Source organism: Barbus barbus (assembly GCF_936440315.1).
Source record: "Barbus barbus genome assembly, chromosome: 47".
In the NCBI taxonomy this organism is placed as follows: Eukaryota; Metazoa; Chordata; class Actinopteri; order Cypriniformes; family Cyprinidae; genus Barbus; species Barbus barbus.
The window spans coordinates 22,885,293-22,901,389 of record NC_136725.1 but is presented as its reverse complement, the minus strand read 5'-3'; the positions used below and the strand labels follow the sequence as shown (position 1 = coordinate 22,901,389).

At 35.4% G+C, this 16,097-nt stretch overlaps 2 protein-coding genes across 2 annotated transcripts in view; one reads left to right on the top strand and one right to left on the bottom strand.

Annotated features, from left to right (window-relative positions):
- Positions 1-7,189, bottom strand: part of LOC306865755 (serine/arginine-rich splicing factor 9-like) — a 343,328-nt gene extending 336,139 nt beyond the window's left edge. The window contains exon 1 of the mRNA XM_079410526.1: positions 7,112-7,189. The gene's annotated coding sequence lies outside the window, so the exon portion shown is untranslated. The remainder of the gene's footprint in view (positions 1-7,111) is intronic.
- The window catches only part of LOC306865753 (contactin-associated protein-like 4), a gene marked incomplete at its 5' end in the record, with an annotated part of 151,290 nt that overhangs the window by 38,324 nt on the left and 96,869 nt on the right, over positions 1-16,097 (top strand). The window contains one exon of the mRNA XM_079410522.1: positions 2,421-2,527. Coding sequence (XP_079266648.1) covers positions 2,421-2,527 — 107 coding nt within the window. The remainder of the gene's footprint in view (positions 1-2,420; positions 2,528-16,097) is intronic.

Here is a 16,097-nt window from a genome sequence, read left to right as displayed (position 1 = left end):
GAAGGGCGTATTTTAGAAAAATGACAAAATCACAACTGCAAAAACCATCAAAGTGCCCAGAGCTTTCACCACACGACTCTCTGATATGAAAATAATACACTGTTTTTCTAAAATATTATTTCAGAATGATGTATTCGAGAGAAGATGATTGCAGCACTAGAGTTCAGGCGTCTGCTCATAGTTCCTGTGCTTTATACATTGGACTCTCACACTATATAGAGCCTCAGAAGCTGATTATACAAACCAGGACAAGGACAATTATGTTTCAACGTATATTATTCAATGCACACTCTGGGAATAACTATTACCATAAAAGTAATAGGAAGTGTTATTGTACTCCGGTGGGAATACAAACAAGAGCCATTTGCAATAAAACTAGAGGAATAATGTACAGAATATTTCACACAACACATTGCTTTCTCTTTAAATAAATAAAGAAATACGGCTCCAACACGCTCTCACACACATTATGCTGTATGAAAACGCTTGGTTTTATTTAAATCAGGTCATCTGACCGTGTGTTTCATGGTAGAAAAATGGGTCAGCTTTGTGGAAAGGTTTTTTTCTGTAGGTAAAAGCATTTTAAACAGTCTTGAATTTCTTATGAAGTTGAATAATAAACGTAAAGCTGAATGGGCTTTAAAAACATCTTCAAGTGCCCCAATTTCAGCACTAATGTGAGGAGCTGCATGTGAGGGTTGATGGGAAAGTCAATGGATGTGTGACATGTTGACTTTATTTTCTCGCTCTTTTTCAGCTGATGTCAACAATTCATTTTTATTTTATTTTATTTCCACGTCACATTCAGACAGTTTTCCCTATCCATGTCTTTCGAAATCAAGTGCTGCCCTACTTTTTCTTGTTTAATAACCTGTTTTATATTATGGAAGTAAAATGGGTTGTTTCATGATGAATTTTAAGCATATTGTTTTAAGATTCAGTTATACAGAATACAAATAAGAATAACTGATTTACCTTTTGAAACAGTATTTACACTTCTATTTACTTATTTATTTTTATTTTTACTTATTTATTTTTAGTTTATTATTTATTGTCTATTATTGTTATTATTATTACTGTCTATTTGTCTTTTAATTTACTTCCCTTTTTTCTTCTTTGTCCCTGTTTTTTGGTGTTCTTACATTTTTTTAAAATCTTTCTTTCTTTCTTTACTCCAATTATTATCAATGTTGAAAACAGTTGTGCTGCTGAATATTTTTGGAGAAACTGTGATAGATTTTATTTTTCAGGATTCTTTGATGAATAGAAAGTTCAAAAGAAAAGCATTTATTTGAAACAGGAATGACTTTAGAACAATTTAATGCGTTCTTGCTTAATAAAAATATTAAAGGTGCTGTATGTAAGTTTTTTACTCTACTGAAGCATAAAAATACCATAATATGTTTGCAGATATTTAAGAAACATGCTAAGTTAACATGCTTGTTTATCTTAAAAACAATGCTACAGTCAGTAATTCTCCTTTGAAAATGTGGGTTCCGGCCCGGAATGTCGGTTTGTGTTTTGGTTTGTGAAACCCGCCCACTGCCAGTTTACCCAATTGTATTTCGCCACACCGGTTTGCCAGTTGGCGGAAAACACAGCGTATTTCATTTCATTCATCGTCATGTGCGCTCGTTCCTGTTGGTGTCATTAATCTGGCAACTTGCATGTGCGCAAAGTCTGAGGAGGAGGGACTGGTGAAAAAAAATCCTCTCCAATATTTAGAATTTGGACTGCAATACCTAGTTCAACCGCTAGGTCAATCCTACATACAGCACCTTTAATTGACCTAGGGATGCATCCATCGGCTCCGATACTGGCATTTTCTGCCGGATCAGGTATCGGTCAGAGGAGACCGATCTAAATCGATATTGTGTGTATACTATTCTGTGTTATTGTTAAGGCCCATGAAAGCACAAAAACATAAAGCACCATAAAGTTTCCGTGCACTATATTTCAAGTGTCCTGAAGCCGTTTCATAGTTAAATATGAGGTACAGGTGAATATTTAAGTCAAGTTCACGATTTGTATAAAACTGAGCACCCATGAGTATCCTAAACTAGAGTATATTTTGCTGCTGAATTTTCCACTAACCTACTTCACAATAGTATTTTTTTGTCATAGATTATGATTATATATTTTTTCATTTGTTATTTTTCATTAAAATGAAGTTGTCTATATTTAGTATATTGTGTTTAACACTCAAAAGGGTGTTGATCAGGTCACCACACAGAGGTATAGAAATTCTACATTGATTTAAAGCAAATTGCGCTGGTATCGAATCAGATCGGTATCGGCAGTTATCGCATCGGTTCTGAAAAAATGGTATCGTTGCATCCCTAAATTGATCCCAGTGGTTTGAAGAGTATCTCTGTGCATCAGTATGGTTCTGATGTGTGTTTCTGTGTGTCTGTAGAGAGCTGTGATTCTCCGCTGGTTTCCGCTCTGCCTCAGACGGCCTTCACGAGTTCATCAGAGCTGTCCAACAGTCACGGGCCGGGCTTCGCCAAACTCAACCGCAGAGACGGTAATTAAACACCTTCAGTCAATATTCACTGCTCGGCTTCATCATTTGCACCGTCATGTCACATTTTATGATCAAACTAGATTTTGTTCAACTCCCCCATCATAGTGAGAGGCAGTTGTTGATGGCTGCCGGGTGATTTTTGGAAAAAGTTCACCTTTATATTTATATTATCTGGAAATCAGTCTTCCAGTCATCCAGTTATCATGTCTAAGGAAAAACTATTTATTTTGCAAAGGCTTACCAGGTTAATGGCATCAAAAGCTAACCTTGTAGTAAAAGTTTTGTTTGAGGCATTCAGTAGCATTTGATGTTCATGAGCAGAACTGTATATTCTTCTGTTTCGTGAGTTATGTCTGTGAAATAATTACTTTTAGATGGGCAGGAATTCAGATCACAAAGTCACAAACCATTTCCACTCATTTCTGTGGCATTTTATCTTCAGCCGAACTCAGATAAACAGTTCTGTGCTTTGTTTTTATTGAATTTTATTTTCTCTCGCTGGTCTTTTGATGTGGTATCGATAATTTAATATTCATATTATTGACTGATTGGTCGCTTTACATGTCAGTCGGACAGTTACGTCCTGCTGGTTCTTATATATGTGGAAAGTTCTTCAGAATAAACTAAAAAGTCAAGTTTGCATGATTTATTCTGTTATTTTAATGTTTATTACTGTGACGCTGCTTTGAAATGGTTTCTTTTGTTTAAAGAACTATAGAAATAATCTAAACTGAACTAATTCTGAAACTAATATTAACTAAAACTTCTTTAAAAAACAATTTTGTTAAAAAAACATTAACTGAAATAATATCTAAAATATATAATACATAACACACGTTTTATTAGAGGTAGTTCAGGTAGTTACATTTTTCATTTTAATTTATTTTAACTTACTAAATCTATTACATTACAAAAACAACTAAATTGCTCAACCTTATGACGAAAACAGAAAATAAAAATAAAAAATATTCAAAATATTAATTTTGTGGGCACTGTGGGCAGGTGCTAAAGTCCTGCTGGAAAAGGAAATCAGCATCTCCATAAAGCTTGTCAGCAGATGGAAGCATAAAGTGCTCCAAAATCTTCTGGTAGACAGCTGCATTGACTTTGGACTTGATAAAACACAGTGGACCAACACCAGCAGACGTCATGGCACCCCAAATCATCACTGACTTCACAAACTTCACACTGGACTTCAAGCAGCTTGGATTCTGTGCCTCTTGAGTCTTCTTCCAGACTCCAGACCTTGATTTCCAAATGAAATGCAAAATTTACGACGAAAACTGATGACAGTTTAGTCTAGTTTTCGTCAATGAAAATTGTATTTTAGTCTCTTTTTAGTAATACAATTCTATTTAACCCAGTCAATATAGTATAAGTACCTAGTAACGTTAGTATAGACGAAACCAAAATTTTCTTTTAGCCAAACCCATTTCAAACAAGGTTATCTTATTACATTATTGTTACCTTATAGACTCAAGAATACATCCATTCCCGACACGGAAGACGCTCTGATTTGAATTTACAACATTTATTTTACCAACCAAACATGTTAGAAGTACACACACATCTCCCAAAGACGAACCCCGGCTGGCCGGCCATCGGTCCCTTTCTCTGTGTCAGACTTAACTTTGTTGTCGTCTTCAAAATAATGGGGCTTGAGGAAGTAACGTCGCCTGCGTCTGCGCAGTGCGACCTGAAGTGAGACACCGGAAACAGAAATACTGCAAAATAATAATAATAACGCGACTAAACGAGACAAAATAACGTTATAACATTTAGTTTCGTCTCATTTTAGTCAACAAAAATGAAGAGACATTTTAGCATAGTTTTTATTTTGTAAACCACATTTAGTCTCATTTTTATTCGTCAACAATATTGCATTATACATTTTGTTATCGTCATCGTCACATGACCAGCATTTTCGTCTCGTGATAAAGGTTCGTTGACGACGATATTTCGTCGTAATTTTCATTGACGAAAGCAACACTACTTGGTAGCTCTTTTCCTGAAGACGTCTGAGCGTAGTGACTCCTGATGCACTGACTCCAGCTTCAGTCCACTCCTTGTGGAGCTCTCCCAAGTGTTGAAATTGGCTTTGCTTGACAGTATTCTCAAGCTTGCGGTCATCCCTGTTGCTTGTGTGCCTTTCCCTATCCAATTTCTTCCTTCCAGTCAACTTTGCATTTAATATGCTTTGATACAGCACTCTGTGAACAGCCACACGTTTCAGTAATGACCCTCTATGACTTACCCTCTTTGTGGAGGACGTCAATGATTGTCTTCTGGAACATTGCCAAGTCAGTCATGTTCCCCATTATTGTGGTTTCAAAGAACAAGAGATACCCAGAATTTATAGACCATTTCACGGACGTAAACAATAACAAAGGCGTTGGAGCGCTACTGCGCATGTCTGGTCCTGAAGCATTTCCGGTAGCGCCATTTTAAAATCTCAGATCTATAAAAACCTATAGCGCAAGCGCATCCCTTTTAAGCCTAGCGAAAACGCAAGTTAGGTATGTAAAAAAATAATAATAATAATTACCCTTTAAACATGACATAGAACATTAAAAGTAGTGTTCCGGACGGCTCTGATTGATGCTGTGTGCGTGTACACGAGAGATAGCGTTAAACGCGTATCGCAGTCTGGATGCTTACAATTAACTCCTCAGAAGTTGGGATCATTTGTTTGTACAATGGATGACATCAGTCTTATGTTCGGTTAAACTGAAGCAAGACAAACAGTGTTACTTACGATCTTATCATGGTGTGTGCTAAGATGTCAACTCAGGGGAGGTTTTTCACTTGCATTGCTGGGTCAGTCTGTAAGTCTCCAATGCTCATCAAGCCTGCATTTACTTGACCAAAAATATAGACAAAAACAGTAATATTTTGAAATATTGCAAATTAAAATAATGGTTTTCTATTTTAATATGCTTTAAAATGTAATTTATTTCTGTGATTAAATCTATTTTCAGCATTACTCCAGTCTTCAGTGTCACATGATCTTCAGAAATCATTCTAATATGCTGGTTTATTATCAGTGATGGAAAAAGTTGTGCTGCTTAACATGTTTATAAACTGAGATAATTTTAGTATTCTTTGAATAAAAGAACTGCATTTATTTGTAATATAAATGTTTTGTAACAACATGCGCTACTGTTCAAAAGTTTGGGGTCAGTATTTATTTTATTAAGAATATTAATACATTTATACTTTTTTTTATTGATTTTAAAAAGTGATAGTAAAGACACACTGTTAGAAAAGATTTCTATCATTTTGAAAATTCCTGTCTGGATTTAATCAATCAATCCTGTATAAAGCATCACAGGTTCCAGAAAAAAATATTAAGCAGCACAATTGTTTCCAACACTGACACTAACCAAATATCAAATCAGCACATTAGAATGATCTCTGAAGGATCATGTGACACTTAAGACTGGAGTAATGGCTGATCAAAATCCAGCTTTGCATCACAGAAATATGAATATTAAAACAGAAAACCGTTTGACAATATTACTGATTTTGTCTGTATTAAAAACATAAAAAGTAGTAATGTGCCCAGACATTTGACCAGTACTGCATATAAACAAAAGACAGAGACTGTTTCCAGCATATTTATTAACATGTGATCAATATCAAAAGCAGCAGGCTGACCATATGCAGCTTTGAGTACTACATTTCATTTCATCCTCAAGTTCTCAAACACATCTGGATGATCATATGGTCACATGTGGTTTGGCACTGTCCTGTCTCCCTGTACCACTCACTGTCTTAGCTGTCTTACATTACAGATGATGGCTTTCCTAAAGACAGAAGTAGAAAAACAATTATTTTATTTAATGCACAGCATTTACAAATAATACTATTATTGTTTAATACATCAGTACATGTTGGAATTAACATTAGACAAGCATAAGTGATGACAAATGTTTACCGTTAGCTTTTGTAAACTACTGTTTCACTATACAACATTCAAGTTTAGAGAATACATTTCTATAATGTGTTACTCACTGCATTTATCTGCTTACAAGATAGCTAGACAACTAATGAGAACTCATATTTAATTATAGCCTACATAACGCTTGCAATAAAACGGAAATAAAAGCTTGGCCTTTTTCACTTAAAAAGAATCAAAACGCTAGGCGCATATGTAAACAATGACGAAAACAAAATGCTGCATCATACTTGAAGAGTTAACGTAAATAAATACAAGAATTAGATGGAAAAAAAAAGAGCTTGTCCTTACCTCAATGGAAATGTGCGCTGTATATCCTAGAGTTGCTAGTGTCTATTCTGCTTCTTCACTGCTGCAATCCAGGCGCGTTCCGGGCATCCAACCCTTTAATTTCCGATTATTTATAAATTAATGTTAGTTCGAGCCCAGCGGGAGCACCCAACCACCGAACTACAAGGATCTAATTTTAATTTCTACATTTTAAACAGCAGGATTAAATAAATTAATCGCAATCCCACTGTGCATCAAGCGCCTGCCGCCATTGTTTTGAACACTAACTGGAAACGTCCGTGGAACAAAGACGTCACTTCCTTATACCGCCGAATATCCGTTGAAATGGTCTATACTGTAGGAATGGTCATTTATTGAAACTCAAATGTAAATATTCTAATATTTTGAGATACTGGATTTTTGACTTTCATGAGCTGTAAGCTCTAATCATCAAAATTAAAACAAAAAAACTTGAAAGTTTCACTTTTTGAAATGAGTTAGAAAAAAAAGAACTTTTTCGCGATATTCACATTTTTTGAGATGCATCTGTATATGTATATATATATATACAGTATATGTATGTGTGTGTGTGTGTGTGTGTGTTTATTTATGGATTTAGTTCACTTTAATATCCTGATTCTAATAGTCTACAGTCGCAAAAAGACTATAAAATATATGACATGTTAATAATTAATTGAACTAATTCATTGAAAATGCAACTTGCAGGGCATTCTGGCCAAGACCTGTACATTTACCCAGGCAAAGTCTTGTGGGTCACAGCACATTTGATGACCGTGAGCATCTGGTTTCATTTGCGGCAGCTCATCAGCTTCAGTGAGATTCAGCTGTATATCGCATTAGTTGCGCTTGTGTCGTGTCATTCGGTGTATCTGTGAATGCATCCCTCTTGAGGCTGACAGGTGACCACATTACAGATGAGCTCAAAGAATGGCCCGCCTCATGTTTCAAGAGCTAACAGATAGGCTTAAAGAATCGTTTCAGCCTATTACTGCCGCTGCAGCACAGAGTTTAAGTACAAACATGTTTCCTCCAGGAACGACAACATTAATGACTGGAGTAGGAGGAAGTGTAATTGTTGTTCCTTGTGGAAAATAGCCTTCAAAGGTGTGATGCACACGCACACACCTTTGTGAACAAACAAACAAGCACACACAGTGTAGGAGGCTCTGAGAGCAGTGCTTCAAAGACTGCAGTGCCCGGTCTGATGTTTCTGCTTAAAGGCTGCAGAGAAAAAAAGCGGAGGCTGCAGTCGCCTCATCCGCTCACCTGCCCGCTGGAGACTGACATCAAACTCTGAATTAAACCAACACAACACACTGGACTCTGTGTGAGAGAGAGAGACGGGCTTCTGGTTTGTAAAGTCTTGAATCTTAAAGGGACAGTTCATCCACAAATTAAAATATGCTGTTAATTTATTCGCTCTCAGGACATCCAAGATGTACATGACATATTTTCCTTTAGTAGAACAGTAAAAAAGATTTTTGGTTGAAATCGTGGTCCTTGGTGATTCGTAGAATGTAAGTCATTGGCTACCGGCACTTTGAGATTCAAAAAAGCATATACAGGCAACACAAAATTAACACCCGTGGCTCCTGATGATATATTGAGGTCTTATGAAATGAAGCAATCGGTCATACCTGTAATCCAAAGCCTCAGTGGATGATTTACATGTCTAAAACATATAAAGTGAATAAACTAGCATTAATCAACTTAAGCGGAGACACTCCAGGTGAATAGGGCAAAAATATGAACTTATATATATATCCATACTTGTACAGTTGATTGATTACATTTAGAATTGCAAATGTTTTTTGTATTAAGTGTTTTCTGAAATGCTATGTTGAAATATGCAAATGAGGTGTTATCTAATTAAATATGCACTAATTTGCATACATTTCTAGAACAAAAATCTCAACATTGGATGAAGCCAGATTCAAAATCCTTCATTTTGTTGATATATTAGACTCAAAGGTTTTTATAGAGGGGATTTTGGATATCTCTTTTTATTACTCAAAAAAGCCATAAAAAAATCATGCCATAAAACAATTTTTCCATTTTTTTTTTTTATACATTCAAGTGATGTATAAAATCAGGCAAACTATATATGAACAAATCCCTCGTAAAAACCTTTAGAATATAGATAGTAATCAAACTGTAATGTTTGGTCTATGTAAGTTCTGCTGAAGTGGAGATTTTTGGCTCAGTGCAGGAGAAAAATCTCATTTTGAGAAAACAACCTTTAAAGATATGTATTGTAATAGAAATCTACTGACAGAAATAGATGAAGTGCTAAAAAAACACTTAAAGGTGTATTTAAAAGTGTATTTTGGATATTTTCTTTCCATTAGTCTTAAAAAATACTTAATGAAAAGCCAAACATCGCAAAATTGACAGGTGCATTAAAAAGTGTTTTTGCCTGCAGTGTTTCATCTTAAATGCATCTTTGTTTAAAATAAAAGCCACATTATTTACATGTGCTTTGAGATTCAAACTCTTCTCGTCTTCACTGTAAGTGTGTTGACCTGATCCAGACATCAGCCCGAAGGAATCTCAAACCATTTGTTAATAAAAATTAAAACAGAAAATGTAAAAATAACAATTAATTAAAAATGAATAAAAGCTAGTATTGTCACGGTGCACACAGCAAGGATCAACGAGAACACGGAGATGAGGATAAACTCAAAATAATAGGCTTTAATAACTCCAAACAAGGCAGGGCAAGACAAGGCAAGGCTGACACGGACAGGAACACCGGGAAGTAACGAGTAGATCAAACGAAATCAAACTGAATGGACAGGACTATAAATGCACAGGATAATCATACATAATTAGACAAACACAGCTGGACCAGAATTAACTAATAATCACATTAAACGAGGACAGGAAACAAACCAAATATAGACACAAGAGGCGAGAACACACGACACACAACAGAGGACTGACAAGTATCCCAATGACATTACCAATTTTAAAATAACCCTAGCTTTTTATTGTTGCAATATATACTGAATTATTAAACATTTAGTTTTGACCAATTAATCAGTAACTGTATTTATGTGCAACATTATAAAGTCTGTGAAAACTCATCTTTTATTCACGTTAACAAGGTACTAGATAATCCAAGTGATTTTAATTACTTTTCAGGTTTGTGGCAATGAAATTTTGCAAGACACTTCAAGTCTGAGGCATTTAGTAGCAACTAAATAAGCAGAACTCTATATTCTGTTGGATTTTCTGAGTCTGTGAAATCACTCCATTTGCCGAAACCTGACATGACGTGAAGGCAATCATAACTGTTTCTTATTCACAAATGTTAAAAAAAGAGTTTAGGAATGAAAATCGATATGAGGAATCAGTCCCAGAATTGCTCAATTCCCTACGATTCCCATCCCTTGTTCCCCAGACATCCCATCAGCCATCACTCCACGAGTCGACTTCATTGTCTAGACACTAGATGTTTGTCTTCTGTAAGTACTTCAGGCTAAATTAAATGCCAAGATATTTGTGGCTCTATCAGAACCATGTGAGTTTTCAGAAAATCAATAGAAATCTTAAAGCAGCACCATATAGGACTAAAGGTCAAACTGGGTGGCACGTAAAAGTTGGAAGCATGTGGAAAATAACAAATAGTTTGAGATTCCTCTGGGCTGGTGTCTGGATCGGGTCAACACACACTTATAGCGAAGACGAGAAGAGTTTTAATCTCAAAACTCACATACATAAAGTGGCCTTTATTTTGAACAAAGATGCACTTTGACTTTTCACAAGTTGAACATTTAATTAATTAGCTTTAATTACATCGTTCATCCAAAAATTTAACTTGTCATAATTTACTTACGTTGTTTCAAACATGTTTGACTTTCTTTCTAGTGTGTTTGGTATGTGAAAAGGTTGTGCCAGTGTTATTTTAGTATCACTGATATACTGTAATACTAGGGATGTAGTGATGCACCCTGAGCCGGTTGAAAATCAATAAAACCATGTTATGATTCAAAACATGCTATATGTGGTGAATAATGCACGGCAGTCAGTTCTTTTTTTTTTTAAGTGGCGTTTATCATTTTTTTTTACAAATTAACTCTTTATACGTATATCGTCCACATGAAATAATAACTGAATTTTACATTCCCTGGAATCTTAACTGTCTGTCGTTACCTGGATGATCCACAATTGTTTTTTGATGTTTTGTGATGGTTGTTCATGAGCCCCTTGTTTGTCCTGAGCAGTTCAGCTGCCCACTATTCTTCAGAAAATGTCCTCCAGCTCCTGCATATTCTCAGGTTTTTCAGCATCTTCTGCATATTTGAACCCTTTCCAGCAATGACTGTATAATTTTGAGATCCATCTTTTCATACTGAGGACAACTGAGGGACTTATATACACAGCTGTTGTAAAGGTTGAAAACATTTACTGATCAGCTCAAGAAGTAAACACAATGCATTAGGGGGTGAAAACTTTTGAATGTTTGAAGATTGTCTGCGTTTTTCATTCAAGAAATATTGTGGGAAACCAGTGTTGTTAAGCATAATTTACAAAGGAAAATTAAGTCCTCTGTTTAGTGGACCCTTTACATTAGGCTACATACCTTATTAGTATTCCAAAGCTTTCTAAATTATTTAGATTAAGTTTCAAAACTTGTGTAATCTAACAAAATACATTATAAATGACTTTTTAAAGTGTGTCTTTTGTAATCTGTAGTTAAATGCATTTTAAAAGTAACCTTCCCAACCCTGCAAGCGTGTGAACTGAGCACTTGAATGAAGGGGCCAAATTAACATTTTTATTGTTTCTCATTGGGTACGTTTACATGGATATCAGTAATCTAATTTTTGTCTTCACTATGATACCATATACAGTTTTGCATGTTTCATTTTTAATCTTACGAAAGCTTCAAGTGCAGTTAATTATTTGTAATGCTATACATGATTCAAGCAGAATCATTGTTGAAGCCATGCTCTTTTGTTGGTCATCAAACAGTTGACCATGTGTGTCATCATGTGTGTATCCTGACACAAAATGCGGCGAAAAGTCCTTCATGATGGTCACATTAAGTTGTGTACATGTCTGTGCTGCACTTCGATAATGCAGCTAAAATAGGAATACTCCCCCCCCCCCCACCCCCCCGGTTTCACAAACAAGGCTTAAACCTAGTCCTAGACTAAAATGTAAGTCTGAGCTGTTTCAACTGAAATAAACTTGCACTGACTGATCTTAAAATATAACAGTGCCATTGTTTTGTCTTTAGATGCACACCAGTACTGCTTTTTTCTAAGGCACGTTTATAAAAAATTACTTAAATGTCCTAATTGAACAACGGCCTAATCCTGGTTTAGGCTAAACCCTGTCTGTGAAACCGGGCCAACATGTCTTAATTCAATTTGTGTTTAATTCGAGTATGACTTTAGCCGGATTGAGGTAATCAAAAATCTGTTTACATGGTAGATTCTTAATCAGAGTATTGTCTTAAGCCCTATTCGCACAGGATTAGTATTATCTGGGGACCATGTGTGATTTTGAAATTACCCCCCCCCCCCCCCCACATCTGAATTTCGTGTGGTGCATTCGCATGGGATAAGCGATGCCTATGATTTTACTCAAATTTACTGACTTATTTCCCGGATGTCAAGGTTTTGAGAGTCGCGTTCTATGGTCCAATTAGATGGATTTAAAAAAAAATGTAAAATACTAATATAGTTTCGTGCCCTTTGCCATTTACATTTCACCATGTTAAAATAATATCTCAAGCTTTATGCTTGATTTATTTGAAACACATTTAACCTTTTCAGCTTTCTCTTTCTGCAAATTGTATGGTATATGACAGCACCCAAAATACTATCAAGCACGCCAACGCAGCTCCATTCTTTGCGAAAGATGGATAAAAAGGCACAACGGGAAACAAAAACCTTGAAAAATGATATACGACCCGCCAAATGCTGGCCAAATCACAGAGATGCCGATTTGCACGGGACTAATATTATCACAGGACCTCGGTGTTCTGCGAAATATGGTAGGTCATTTGCGGGGGAATTTTTACTTTACAAATTACAGACATGGCTGATTCGCACGGGATTAAGATCACAGACAACCTCCGCAATTATTACAAATGACTGGAGGTCACCAGGTAATACTAATCCCAGGGCTTTAATCATGTTAAAATCTGAATATTGTTGTTCATTTAAACGTACTGAATGTTTATGTAAGAAGGTCATTTGATTCATTTTTTGCAGAAAAGTGGTTCAGTAAATGAGTCAGATGAATTCTAAATGATTCATACAGTATGTGCTTTGATTCAGTTGAAAGAAGCGGCTCATAAGAGTCATTTGTTTGGGAATCGGACTGCATTGCTCGTGCTGTATGTTTTTGCAGCATACTGTAGATCCGATAGCTGTAGTTTATACCGTCGAAGAATTTGTCGCATGTTTGTGCTCCAGACATGAAGGATTCTTCACTTCATGAGTGATCAGATGCACCATTTCCACCTGTTGGGCCATAAAACAGGTGGAAAACCCCATAGAAGCACATTGAAGGAGTTTCGGAAAATCACTAGCTCTTATCATATCATATACAGAGAGCATTTTCAGGCTTTCCAGTTAATAAATCTATTGATAGCTTCTAAACATTGTAAGCCCTCGACGGCTGCATTCGAGTCCAAACAACATTATTAGAGCAATAATGAATTTGTGAGACGTCCATTTGTGGTGTTTTTCCCGTTCGAATGCCTCCAATCATAGGCCAGATTACATGCTGTATTTCATTGCACAAACCTGCCGGGATATCAGAGCAAAGCTCTTTGAATCATGGGATAAATAAGCGAAGTGTTCTCATTTATACGGCAGCTTGTGCTAATTCCCCAACCGCCGCCGGCTCTTGCTGTGAAGAGAGCTGGGTTTCTCTGAAACCTTCCTCTGTGTCGTTGTCATTACGGCTGCCATTAGCTGTCGTTTAAATCGTCGGCTGTTAGTCTATCAGCAGGTGTAATCGTTCCTCGCTATAGCGCGGATAAATACATAGATATGAATACTGCACACAGGGTTTAATTAGAATGCAAATGTAATTGTGTTTCTCGTGATGGACACTACCAATTTTAGATTTTATCCGCAGGATATAACAGCCATACTTATGAGGCCATTGTATATTGAAGCTAAAGAATACAGCTGCTAGAAACACAGATTGAGTCTATTTCATTTTGCATTACATGAAAACCCTGCTTTTTCCATAGTATTTTCATAATCTAATGTTTAATTAAATTTCATATATTTAATTACAAATGTATATTTTTATAAAATTATATATTTTTAATATTTGTAATTTGTAACTTATATAATTAAAAACAATATTAAATATAAGAATTTGTACAAAATATGTAGATAATTATAACATATATGTAATTTAATATCGAATTTGTTTTAATTAATTAATTTAATTGCTCTGTAATTTGTGTGTATAGCGAGAGATAGAGAGACAATAATTATTTTCTTAATTTAATTAATTTTATAATGTTTTTATCTTTTTTTGTTTTCTTATTCTGTTCTTTTTTCTATTTTTCTATATTTATTTGTTTTTTTATTTTTTGCTTGAATGATTTTCTGCTGTTGTGTATTTCATGTTGCGCTGCATGAAAACTGCATTTTAGTGTATGGCCAAATTATAATAACTATAATTTAATCTTTCTCATGTTTGGCTTTCAACACGCAGATTAAACAGTCTGGCATTTAGATCTGCAATCTGTGTGAAAAAAGAGCAAATTAGATCCGTATGAAATTCTAGTTATAATCCTTTCAGATGAACTCAGCAGATGCAATTAACCAAAAAAAAAGTTATTTAACTTCATATCTTCTTGTTGCCTTTCTCTCTTTCGTTGGAGTCAAGGAAAAAGCAGGCAGGTGGCAGCTTTCCAGATCTATTTGCATTGCATTAGCTTCATCAAAAGCTCTACAATCAACGTTATAAAAGTCGCTTCAGCTTTCATCAGACATTTGTGCTGATCCCATCCTGCTCTAAACTAGCTTTTGTCCCTCAGCTCTTGCAGGTGGAGTCGCTGTAAATAATAGATGAGATTCTGGCCAGTTCATTAGACAGACGTCGGCTCTTCGGAGTTTGCTTTGCTGAACTTGTTTAAGGGTGATTTTCAAATTGCTTTAATCATGTTAGTCGGTAATACATTTCTTTCATTTTTCATTGAGAGGATGCGACGTACAGATAAAATATTTACATGAATTACACACGTGATACAGTTCAAAAGTTTGGGATTTTTTGTTTTCTTCAAAAGAAGTCTCAAAATTACAATAAAAACTGTGAAAAAATTGTGAAATATTATGACAATGTAAAAGAGCTGTTTTTTTATGTGAATATATTGTCTTCAGTGTCACATGATCATTCAGAAATCATTTGAATATGCTGCTATGCTTCTCAAGAAACACTCATTATATCAATGTCGAAATATTTTTGTGGAAACAGATATATTTTATTTTTCAGGATTCACAGACGAATAGAAAGTTCAAAAGAACAGCATTTATTTGAAAAAAAAATCTTTTGTAACATTATAAATGTGTTTTTTCATTTTGGAAAAAAAAGTAATTTAAAGCAGTTTAACATAAGGTAGCAACATAACAAAACGTGAAAAAATTAAGGGGTATGAATACTTTTGCAAGGCACTGTGTGTGTGTATATATATATATATATATATATATATATATATATATATATATGTGTGTGTGTCTGTGTGTGTGTGTGTGTGTGTGTGTGTGTGTATATACAGTGCCCTCCAAGAGTATTGGAACAGTAAAGACAAAATTGCTCTGTTGGCTGTGAGGTCGAGACATTTACAAATATGATTAAAAGATGATTATGAGACAAAACTACAGAATGTCACATTTTATTATTGGGTGATTCAACTCATAGATGTTTTAGCAGCTAAGAAGTTCAGCACTTTTAGAGTTTCATCCCTCTATCTGATGTGAGCATAAGTATTGGAACAGTTGCCTCACAGGTGTTTCTAAGTGATCAGCTGTGTCCTGTTGCATTAATTCTTCAGATATTAAAAGCAGGGAATGTGTCGTATCAGTTATATCCATTACTTCTGTATTCTGAATCTTGCATTCGATGATGATGACACACACAAACCAGGATGAAGATGAGGGAGCTGACTTTGAGAGAAAAGCAAGCAATTTGGATGCTAAAAGAAAAGAGGAAGTCAATTGGAGCTCTAGCAAAAACAAAGGGCATGGAGAAATCAAGAGTTTGGAAACCACCAGCGACGCCAGCAACCAACAACGACCTGATCGGCTGAGAAAACAACAGTAGTTGATGACAGACAAATCA